Genomic DNA, 12336 nt, shown 5'->3' with positions numbered 1-12336 from the left:
AACAACAACATACAGAAGGTACTTGAGTGGGAGAGGGGTACAGGTTATTCTGGAAAAGATGTGTGGGGAGGACACGATGGCAGGCTGTCATGTGTGCCGTGTGAAGAGTGACTCAAAGCTGTCAGCACTGAACAGTGATGCCTCTGTTCTGCAACTGATCGTCATCTCTTCAAAGCCACTCAAAAGCAGGCACCGCTGCATCAGTCCCGAAGTCTAGCTCTGTGTCTCTTATTTGAGTTACCGAACCACTGCCCACTTCCACCTCGATACCACAAATGTTGTTGTGTGGCACAGATACACTGACTGCTCCTTCCTCAGACCAGCTCTTCCCTTTGGCTTTCTAAGCCGTTGAGACCATATAGGAATGTAGGTTGTGGAAAACTCTTATCACTAATGTGTAAAAGAAGCCAGCACAGTGCTTACTTACTACAGAACAGAAACTCAATGCTATTTCCATCCTCCAAAGCCATCCTGCCCCACAAGACACACCTTTGAGATCACCTGCACATGCACTTACTGCGAGTTTTCATTTTTTAGCTGCTTTAATGACTTACAGCTATACTCATTCACAGCACACTTGAGGTGCCACTTTTAATGAATAAGCACTGCTGAATTCTAACTTACTCAGGACCTGAAGGGTCACTTCATTTCTTACAACCCATTACTCAATCTGAATCTGTGGTGCTCCCAATTCTCACCACCCTCCTCCCCAGTGGACCTGTATGTTAGGGTTTTTGAGTCCCAGGGTTGAAAGTGTCAACTTCTCTTTCTGTTAAGTCTTCACACACCCCAAAACGAGCAATCAAAGGGACCTTGTACTTTCAAAGACTGTGGTATATTTCACTGGAAATGTGCCTCCAACCCAAGATGGTTGGACAAGGTAACTCTATAGCAAGCTGATCCAACAGAACTTTCTGCAATGATGACAAGGAGCTGTTATAAGTGCCATCAAGTAATATGCAGCCTTTAGCCAGAGGTGATTTTTGAACCTGAAATACTGTGTAACTGATAAGCTGAAATTTTAAGTTTCTTTACTTTTAAACACAGATTTAAGTAGGTACGAAGGGCCAGTGGTTACCATACTGAAGAGGACACCTGTCATGAAGCTAAGTTTGAGTGACATGAAAATGTTCTGGAAGGTGGTATTTTCACAAATGAAAAAGCTGTTCAATTAATATTTGGTAGAACTTGTGTCATTGATAACATCTATTCCAAGCCATTCTAGCTCTTCTCATGGGAAAATAAAGCAAAAACAATGACAATAGAGTCACCCACATGACTGTGACACTCATTTCCTGTGAACAGAATGCATCACTTTGAATATACTGGCATTGTGGCACTGGATTGCTAACTGCAAGGTTGGCAGTTCAAACTCACCAGCTGCTTCTTGGAAACCCTCTACAACCTCACTGTGAGTTGAAACTGACTCAATGGCACTTAACAACAGTAACACAGGTCCCCCCAAAACAAAATAAACCAAAGCCACCAAGAACAAAGAATTTGAAAAATAAGCATATCAGAAGTTATTTATGTTTAATGCTTAAAAGTCTGAATGCAACAAACAATCTACCATGAGAGAAGTACTGGTGGGTCAATACAATGCATTAGAACTATGTACAATGCACAGTTTAGTATCAAAATCTTTCTACACTGTAGAGTTTTACGAAACTGTTAATGACATCAAACACTAAGCACTTAAGACACCATTTTTTTTTTTCTGCTACCACATTAGGAACGTCAGTGGACAGTCCATTTCAACTTGCAGCATCCATTCATTTCTAGTATGAAATGAAGTCATTTTCTACTTATACGATAAAGTTTATCTACACGGTTCTTTTGATTTTGATCCATAGCAGCAAAGGCACTGTACATCAGCAGATCCACAGACTTAAAAGGTTGTTTTTTTTTTTTTTTTAAAGCATTCAAACAAAAAATAATAATAAAAAAAGGGGGCCACATATCATAGTTTAACAGCAACAACAACAACATAAAAGAGAACACAATGTTTCTGGCACAATGGCACAGCAGCCTGCGTCCGTATCAGGGACATCCAACTAAGACATGGAAAGACCCGGAGGTAAAGAAAGCCAGTCCTTATCCTAGATGAGAGTCCATTCTTCCTGTTTTCAGAGGGAGGTCCTTGCAAAGCCTCCTCTGCTGTCCTTGTTTTATAAAAGACTTGGCTTACACAGTGGTAGGAATCGTCCCCCCTTATCTGTGCAGTTCCCAAAGAACATGCCAAAAGATAGCCCATAATTTCTTACAACAACAGAACTGCCCAAAGATACACATTTCCCTTTGCAAAGAAATATGGCAAAAAAATATCCAGAAGGGATTAAGTTGTCTCTTTCAGGCCAACTGATTTGTTCCTCTGTCTATAATACAATAAAAAAAAGGAATTAAAAACTTATTACAAAGACATCTGTCAAAGGGTGGTGGGGGTGGTTGGGAAAAAAAAACAAAACCCCAAAAAAAGTCCAATTATTTTTAAAGAATATTATCTAAAGCTATCGTTATGTGGTTAAACGTGTCCAAATAGACGCAAATGAATAGGGCTTGAGCTGTCATGTTCTAATAGTTCAGCCAAGTTTCCAAAAATTTTTTAAAATAAAAAAACAAAACCCAAAAAACACAAAACCTAAAATCTTAACACAGCAACATATTGCTTCCAGGTGTAATTATACATTTCACATCTCTATACAGTCATTAGTCTACATTTAGTGACATTTTTAAAATTATTTTAAACCTTCCTTTCCCCTCCTTTGCCAAAAAAAGGGGGGTGGGAGGGGTATCAAATACGACGCATCTTCATCATCAATGCAGAAGCAGACAGCTTTATTGAATCAGTCATTGTTAGAAAGCCTTCTTTAAACAAAATAAATATATTACAGATATAATACATAATTAAAGATTCCATTCACTGCTAAGAGTATGCCTATCCCGTGTTCTTCCAAGTAGAGATCTGAAAGATTTGGTATCACAGGTTCTTAATGAGTATTCACAATTCGATAGCAAGTAGGAAGAGAGGTTAAGGAAGGGGATTCAAGTCCACAACTGCAATGAGTATTTGGAATCCTTGGTTTTAGACGATGGGGGTTTGAGGAAAAAAAGGAGGAGAGAGCAAAGTGCTACAAAGGAGGAGTCCAGTTCGCATGAAGATTTGTCCTTAATAAATAACTTCATAAACCGTAGCCTTCTTGTCCCCAGAGCCAGTGACAATGTATTTGTCATCCACAGAAATGTCACAGCTGAGCACCGATGAGGATTCTTTGGACTAGGGGAACAAACACAGGAAGAAAAAACATTCAAATATGGAAAACAAAACCAGGGCTGGAGGACGTGGAGCAAAAACTCAAGTCCTATACTCCAACCCTTAGACCAACTATGAGCCCCCAGTGGGGAAAGGTGGTCGTGGCGCATCTCTGAACTAGCAACTCTGGATCCACTGGTAGGTACGCCTCACCTGGTTAGGCTGGCTCACCAGACAGGATCACACTGATCCTGGAGACGTGGGGCAGGTGAGAAAGCCAGACAGCAAATGCTGGGGTATGTGGAGTATAGGGGCTTCAAAAAGTTCACAGAAAACTCCCACGATCTTTTCATTACATCTTCCCATGCATTTTCTGAAGGCCTCTCCTCTTTCTATGAAAAACTCTCAAATGAAATGAGAAGGCTGCATTCAGGTCAAGCTGCGAAAACGCCCAATCCACCAGCTGGCCTCCATCTCTAAGCTTCTGTTTCCCTCTAAAGGTAAACAGGGTATAGACATTTACCTGCCTGCCTCCTCAGAGGGACACTGCAGAGCTGGGTCAGACAATATATGGGAAAAGACCATTACAGCCATTACACCTTTTTTGAGACAAGGAGTATAAAATTATGCTTGCTAAAAAGCTTCATTTTCCTGTGTAAGAACTTGCAAAGGGAGGGTGTCAACAATTTGAAAAAAATACATAATACTTAGAATTTGGGGTATCATGTTCAAGTACAAAAAATACAACAGCTTAACGTTAACTTCTAACTGAACTGCTGTTGTCGTGTACCGTGGAGTCGGTTCCGACTCATAGTGACCCTGGCACAGGGTTTCCGAGGCTGTAAATCTTTACGGGAGCAGAACGCCTCATCTTTTACCTGCAGAACTGCTGGTAGTTTCGAACTGCTGTGTTACTCATTTAATAAAACAAACACAGTTTCAGTTTTCTTTACCAAACAATTATTTTATATTGTGAAGCCAAAAAACTACTCGTATTACAGTAAAGGGAGTGCTGGTATGGTGCTGTGGGTTAATGAGCCAGATTACACTGTCATTTGAACTGCAAAGTCAGCGGTTCAAAGCTCACCAATTGTTGCTTGGAAACCCTATACAGGGTCACTATGAGTTGGAATCGACTCAACGGCTCTTAACAACAACATTACAGCAAGGAATCCTGGTGTAGCAATGTATGTTAATTTGTGCTGGACTCCAAGGTTGGTTTGAACAGCAAAGTTAGCAGCTTAAGCTCACCACCATTTGCTCCTTGGAAACCTTATTTATACAGGGGGTCACTATGAGTCGGACTTGATGGTACTTCACCACTAACAGTAAAGAAAGCAGTTAATACTAAAACAACCTTTAGCTGACCTTTAAAAAAATGAACAAAGAGATAACTATTTATGGATTTTTTTTTTTTTAGAAAGTAAAACCATGGGATTGAATCAGGTGCTCTGAACACTTGATCCACTATATGGAAACCAATGCACTCAACTCAAGCTTCTTAATGGCAATAATTGCAGATTTTTGTCCTCTTGATCATCTTACATGATATTTTCACTCAGTATACAGCTTATAACTACCATTTTTACAGAGTTCCATGAAATCAATAAAGAATATAATCCATAAAATAAATTTACTGAATTCTGTATCACTCTTCTTTGGGGGAAAAATAAATTCAAAGAACTACTACTACATTAAGGATACTTAAATAACTCGTTCAAGTTTTAAGCATAAAAAGTCAAAAAAGACGAAGCCAAAACACAACCCACAGAAGACACAGAGTCTCAGTCCAGCAAATGGGAAGGGACCCAGGGAGGAGTGGTGGGTGAACAGGGCACAGCCGTGGCTCTGGAGTCAGAGATATCGGCAGATGAGTTCCAGCTCTGTGACTGGGTGACCGGCAACACTTAGCTCCCTCCCCCAGGCCTAGTCGCTGTACCATGTGAGTAACAACCTCCCAGGACACATGTGGGCATTAGTCATCTGAGAAGACGCTTGGCGAAATCACCGACACATGGTGAGCATGCAAGCCGAGGCAGCTAAAGAAGCAGACGTTACCTGGAATATACTGGCCCCATAAGGTGTTCTCCAGGCATTCAGAAGGTTGTCCTTTCCAGTGCTTACAAACCATTTGCCTACAGGAAGAAGGGTTCAAAACAGGCATGCCTGAGTTACTTCGCCAGACACCTGAGGTGGGCTGTACAGAGCACCAACATATTTATAGAAGATGCCTTTGTAACAGAGGTTTCTTTCACTTCAAAATAAAAGCCAACCCTCCCAGAGTTAATGAGTCATTTATACTTATGACAAAGTGGATAAATGCCAGAAAATTACGTGGTGTTAGGAGGCAGGCACGGGGAAGGAAATGATGCAATTCAAAAGACGTGCACGAGAATGAACTTATAGCACCCCACGGGGAATGAGAGAAAACAGGCAGGAGGAGCTTGCTTACCACAGTGGGCAAACTTGAGCGACAGCACACAGCTCTCATGAAGATGTAACTGGTATTTGTCGGGCTTGGTGACATGTAGCACTTCCACATTGCTGTTCTCCATCCCCACCGCAAGCCACTCTCCGGTTGGGCAGTAGCCCAGAGAGAAGATCTAGAATTAAAATCAGTAACAGTGATGCTGACGACTAAGGAGAAGCTCGGTGTAATCAGTGGCAACAGTTCTTCTGTGGGGATGCTGCTTCAGTATGAAGGATCTGAAGACAATGTGAGTTACACAGCAAGAAACTAAAGCCAAATGGGAAATCCCAAGAGTAATGAGATAGATCTCCACAAAATAATTTACTCATCAATTATGTAAAGTCCAAATATATACATAAACATGGCTTCTAAGTGAAAATCTAAAAGCTCATAATAAATGAGATTTTTTTTTTCTTATCCTTCAATAACATACAAGAAAATAACAACTTTTATATTTAATAAAACAGATCAAGCGATATTCTTAAATGAAACAAAATTTGGGAAGAAATCTGATTTTTCGTAGCTAATAGGACTTCACCACGTGAACTACTCTTTCATTTCAGCCTCTTTAATATATCACACACACACACCCTTAACCCACTCACAAAGTACATCTGCTAAGGATCGAACCTGGGATGTGAAGTCGTGCTGCTGTAGCTGCCGGCCCTCACGGAGGTCCCAGGACCTGACCGTGTTGTCCAGACCACCTGTCCAGAGCTTAGTGCCATCGTTAGAGATGTCAATACAGCTGGCTCCGTCTGTGTGGCCCTGGAATTGCCTGAAAGTATGAAATTGGGGGGAAAAGGCCTTGAAAAGTCAGTTTTTTTCTTGAGCTCACGTTAGACTTCCCTCAGTGATTGATTTCATTGCAGTCCTTTTATAGTAGAACATTTGGGGGGGGGGTTTGGTGTGCTTTCCAATTACTCAAAAATAGATTATAAATTACATTTTAATTGAGTGGTTGAATTTCCTGTACTTTTCTTTCTTCTTGAATACTTAGGTAGTCCTTCAAATTACTTACACCGAAAACCTGACTGATGTTTACTGATGGAAAAATACCTCCAGCTGAAATAAGCCCATGAAAACATACACCTACAAGTACACGAGCTAACCAAAGATCTATTCTCTGAGGCCTGTTCTCTCGCTGTAATATGGAAAGAAAGAGAGCTTAAGAAATGCAAGGAGTATTTTCCCTTCTACACAGCAGTGAGGCTGGGCCCAGGGACAGAGGAACAAACTATGCCAGTGAGCAGCAATGTTAAGTATGTCATCTGTGCACATCACAAAGCTAGGCCCTCAAGTTAACATACAGTGAAAGTTACACAGCTGCCAAGAATCACTACTCAAGAAATGTGCAAATGACACAGGGGAGCTGAAGCTGAGCAGAGTTTGCTTTTGGAATCGAAGTATCATCTATCTGGAGTCCTGGTGTGGTGCTGTAGGTCTAGTGGCTATAGACTGCTCCTTGGAAACCCTATACAGGGTTGCTATGAGTTGGAACCAACTCCATGGTACTTAACACCACCACCACCGACAAAGACAGAAAGAAAAGTTCAGCCCTACAGAATAGTTTGTAGGCAGACATGACGAGTCTTTTTCTTTACATGCTTCACTTTGACTTGAAGTTAGACTTGACTACAACCTTCTCATGCCCTCTCTGTCTGATCACACCCCTTGCTTCCTGCTCTTTAATGTGCTGACATCGGGAGATGTACGTCTCATTTCTGAATAGACATCACTGTTAGGTTTCCATGAGGGGGGTTCACAAAGCTCACAGAAAAATGCCATTATCTTTTCATCCTATTTTCTCATGAACTTTTTGAAACTCCACTCACATCATGAATGGTGGGGTAACAGGTAATATGGACCATTCCAGGGTGAGCAGCACCCATTATCACAGTTCCTGGTCCTATGAACAAGCACCTCGATGCGTATGTCCTGGTGTGGTGCTGTGGGTTAATATGCTGGACCGCAAGGTCAGGTTGAACTTGACCGCAAGCAAGGTCAGTTTGAAAGTGGTTCGAGTTTACCATCTGCTCCTTTGAAACCCTATACAGGGTCACTATGAGTTGGAACTGACTTGACAGTATTTAAGAACAACAACAGACTACCAGTGTGCCGTTGTAGGATCAGCACTGGACTGTGAACAAGGTCGATGGTTCAAACACATCAGCTGCTCCTCGGAAACCCTATACAGGATCGCTATGAGTCAGAATCGACTCATCGGTACTTAACAACAACAATGAATCTTCTCAGAAAGTTAGGTATCTATTAACAGTGATAGTGTCAGCAAGTAGACAGGGTGCATTACAGGTGCATCAGAAGAAAGGCCTGGTGATCTACTACTAAAAAAGAAAATAAATTCAACCACTGAAAACCCTAAGGAGGCACAGCTCTTCTCTGACACACAAAGATGTCACCAAAGTTGGAAATGACTCACTGGCAACTGGTTTTAATAAGCCCATAAGATCATGGGAACCTTATATATTTTGTCAAACTGACTTCATTTTTTCAAGCCACATACAAGTTTCTTAGAATACAGTCTGGAAAAATAACAAACAAAAAACTCTGGTCTAAACAAAAAATATAATCCAAAAGATAAGATTTTACATTTATATAGATGGACTTGCTCTTAACAATGTGGCACAACGGGGCGAGGTCTGTCCCTCCTCATGACTTGGTAAGAGATCTTATAGGCTCACCTCACCAGCGTCTGGTTGTGCAGGTCCCACACCGCGATGTTGCCGTCACTGCAGCATGAGAAGCAGACCTTGGAGTCGGGGCTGATGGCCAGGGCGTAGCAGGCGGGAGCTGAGGACGTCAACTCAGCCTTGATCCTGGGAGTCGGAGCCGCCAGGTCCCAAATGGATAGAGTACTGGCTTCCCCTCCAACAATTAGGGTGCGCCCATCAGGGAGCAATCTGCAGGAACGGATGTAGTTATCCCTGTTCTGTGAAGACAAAAACCATCAAGAGATTACTCATGAGGAAAGGAAAACAGCATTAACATGAGAGCAGAAATCCATAAAAGTATTGTGTTCCCTCCTGGTTTTAATGAGCCATTTAGACTTATGACAATGATAAAGTGGATTAATGCTAGAAAATTACATGAAATTAGGGAAGTACTTAAACTTGATCTTCAAAATTTAGTGCGGAGATATTTAATCTTAATTAGCATCAAAATGCAAAGATCTAGACCCACCCCCCACCACTACCACAAAATTAAAAGCTTTGTATAGTCATCAACTGCTAGAGTCACTTGCACACACAGAGACACATGTAACATCAATGCAAAAGCTCCCCGGATCCATGAAGAACAAAACTGGGAACACTATGCAAAGTGCTGCCACTACTGCCAAGAAAGTGTCATGGGGTTCAAGACCACTGGAGTCTGTTCCTTTTGCATGGAACTGCATGACTCGACTAAAAGGCCTTGTAGGTTTGATTAAATCAGCATCAATTGGAGGCAAGACTTAATCAATCAAGGCATGTCAAGTGACAGAAAAGAAGGGAAAAAAAATTCTTCCCAATAATATTCTAGTGCTGGCATAAAGGAAGAAAAGCAAACTTTATTTCCCTATATAACCCAAGGGCAAGCATTAATGAAACAGCTACAGGTTATTAGCTAGTGTTTGTCACATGCAATATTAAGCTGTTCTTTGCATGGAATTGATTACGGTGTTTAGGTGCTCGCTCATAGAAACCATTATGTAGGCTCTGAATTTTTGTAAACCCCTTTACCATATTTAGTCTAAGAAGAGAACCCGGGGTGGTGTAAACTGCTATTTGATAAACAATGCTTGGAAGTTTGAATCCACTCAGAAGTGCCTCAAAAGAAAGGCCTGGTGATCTACTTCCAAAACACTGAAAGCCACGTGGAGCCCAGTTCTATTCTGACACACACACAGGGTTCGCTATGAGTTTGAACTGACACCACACAACCAGTGTAGTCCAGGAAAACAAGTGTCTGCCTTTGCCCATTCGCAAGGGAAGTTAATGACAATTGTTCTGAAGCATGTTCTGCACATGAAGAACTGGGTCACTCTGCCTATAGGATCTAAAAGGAAACAGTCCTCCTTGGCCCTTCAGATCGCCAAGTGAAAAGTCCACAAATCACCAAGACCAACTACCCATGTGTGACCCACACTGTGGCTCTTATATACTACGTCACTCTCTCACCAACACTCTTCCCGCCCCCCATCTGAAGGAAGGGGTACCTTCCTATTCACTCACCAGACAGTCCAGCTGAGACACGGGACTCTTGTTGCCAGGGTGGCTGATGTCCCAGACCTTGACACAGCCCTTTCCACCAGTGTACACGTGCCGTGTGGGGTTGCTGATGGTCACGGCGCACACCACCTCCCCGTGGTTCAGGGTGTTGATCTGGCGAGCGTGTCGGGGGATTCCAGGTCCAATGAGGGCATCGGGGGGGAAGGGGACAGGCTGCATCTGACCATCTGCACTAACATGGAAGGAATATGCTCTAAGGTGATAGAGAGGAACAAAGACAAAAGAGGAAATATAAAAAAGTTACTTATAACTGTTCGGTGTAATGGGGTGAAAAATAACATTGTCAGTGCCACTTAGGACTTACAATCAAATTCAAGCAAAGGTGCCTAGCTCAGTGCAAAGAAAGAACACACTTTTCCATCCTGTGACATGAGGAGTTACTTGTCTCAGAACTTTAGTTCCAATCTCTGAAATGGGGAGTATGCTACGTACACCGCACAGAAAGAAGCTAGCCAGTGACAAGTCTAGGACCTCCGACTTCAGAAGTATTCTACAAACTCACACTGCTCTCGACTTGGAGCGATTTCAGAGAGCTCAGATGAAGTTGGGTCTGTAGATGAAGACACGTCAACCTAGTGACTCCGTCACCTTAATTACAAAGCTTTAAGGACTCAAGAATCTTTCAGCCTAAATATTAAAATAGCAGACATGGAGAAATTGGGCTTTATCTATATTTTGCTTTCACACCTTGACTCGCCTTGATGATCACAAATCCTAGTAATTCCAAATGGAATGAGAATGCTAACAGAAATGTACTGCGCAAATGTCCTGAAGGCCCACCTGTGAGCATCTATCAGCAACTCCATCGCCAATTCATTTCTAGGGAAAGCCCTCAGGTTGTGAGAGCATTTGGCTCCCTCACAGAACCCATCTCTATTTTTAGGACACTTAAGTCAGCCTGTGGAGATACCTGCCAAGTTCCTGGAGGCAGGAGATGACAGTGGTGGGTAGGAGGGAGCTGGGGCCGTCTGGGGGCCGAGCACAGGCAATAGCCCACTTTGGACATGTCATTCTACTCTGACAGGAAGCTTTCAAATATGCTGTATTTATGGGGAAAAAGTTTATGAAAGACACACCAAGGGAAAGCAAAGGAGAGATACTTGGACCACACTGCAGGGAACACTGTATGGTTCCCTATACATTGCGAGGATGGTGCAGGACCAGAAGGCATTTCATTCTGTTGTACACAGGGTCACTGTGAGTTGGAACCGACTAGACAGCACTTAACAACAACAATAATGGCTTCTTAATGCAGAAATCTTCATACTAGTCATATTCATCAACACTCAATTCTTCATTATGGTGGGGAGAGAGACAATTATCAACCATCTGATGATTCCAGAAGAAGCCCTGGTGGTGCAGAGGGTTAAATGTTGGGCTACTAATTGTAAGGTTATCTGGTTCAAACCCACCAGCTGCTCCACAAGACAAAGATGGGGCTGTCTGTGTCTGTAAAGATTTACAGTCTCAGAAATCCCAAGGGGCAGTTCTACTCTGTCTCACAGCATGGCTATAGTCAAAATCAACTTAATGGCAGGGATTTGGTTGGGAGGATCCCAGAAATATGGAGCCTGCGTGTGGCCAGGACAACATGAATGTCAGGTGACAGAGGGCTCTAACTGACTCTCGACTAGACGAAGGCTCAGAACTGGGTTATAAGAAAGGAAGCCGTATATCACTGATGGGATAGAGGTGGGAAGTTAGGGAAACACTAGTTATATGAAGGAGCTTCAAAATGTTTGAGGAACAATTCCATTATCTTTTAATTCTGCTTTTCCATGCACTTTTTGAAGCCCCTTGAGATTTCTTGGCTAAAATCAGTAGGGTTGGTGACCGTGACATGGTGACCTGAGAGAGGGAGTCACTGAGAAGGGATCTTGGGCTTCAAACCTGAGGACTAGGTAGACCGGCACTGAATCAGTGAAGACGAGAGGGAAGCACAGCTCAAGGGGACACACAGACGGAGGTAAAGGATTTGGCTTCCTTGGGAGCTGCAGGCAGATTGGGCAAGGGACACCATGATTCAAGAGAGGTCAGGTTAGAAACACCAACCTGGGCTCATTCAATAAGAAGTGGTAGCTGAAGTTAACAGAGCTGAGGAAACAATCCTGGAGCAGATTTGGTGAGAAGTAGATCAGAAAACAGAAATTTAAGACAACGCTTACATTATGGAATCTCCAAATACAGCCAATCCCCCACGTTATGGACAAGACCCTTTCCTAAGGATGTCTTTCAGTAAAACGTATATATAAGTCGGAACGTGTGCACAGGTTTCTTATTATTTAGCCTTACTTTGGTGCAAGAAAAGGCTCGAGAGCTTTTGAATG

General features: G+C 42.5%; 1 protein-coding gene across 7 annotated transcripts in view; it reads right to left on the bottom strand.

Annotated features, from left to right (window-relative positions):
• Positions 1 to 1468: 1468 nt before the first annotated feature.
• The window catches only part of LOC102831419 (transducin-like enhancer protein 4-like), a 184601-nt gene continuing 173733 nt past the window's right edge, over positions 1469 to 12336 (bottom strand). For 2 of the 7 annotated variants that reach the window (XM_006834935.1, XM_006834938.1), the window contains 6 exons: positions 9953 to 10202; positions 8423 to 8670; positions 6351 to 6498; positions 5703 to 5853; positions 5309 to 5385; positions 1469 to 3274 (listed from right to left, as the gene is read on the bottom strand). In XM_006834935.1, the coding sequence (XP_006834998.1) occupies positions 3167 to 3274; positions 5309 to 5385; positions 5703 to 5853; positions 6351 to 6498; positions 8423 to 8670; positions 9953 to 10202 (982 nt within the window). In that variant the 3' untranslated portion in view covers positions 1469 to 3166. The remainder of the gene's footprint in view (positions 3275 to 5308; positions 5386 to 5702; positions 5854 to 6350; positions 6499 to 8422; positions 8671 to 9952; positions 10203 to 12336) is intronic. The other 5 variants (XM_006834939.1, XM_006834936.1, XM_006834934.1 and 2 more) reach the window with 4 other exon arrangements.

Source organism: Chrysochloris asiatica, unplaced genomic scaffold, assembly GCF_000296735.1.
Source record: "Chrysochloris asiatica unplaced genomic scaffold, ChrAsi1.0 scaffold00014, whole genome shotgun sequence".
Lineage (NCBI taxonomy): Eukaryota > Metazoa > Chordata > Mammalia > Afrosoricida > Chrysochloridae > Chrysochloris > Chrysochloris asiatica.
Note: the sequence above shows the minus strand (reverse complement) of the source record. Positions and strands in the feature narration are given on the sequence as shown.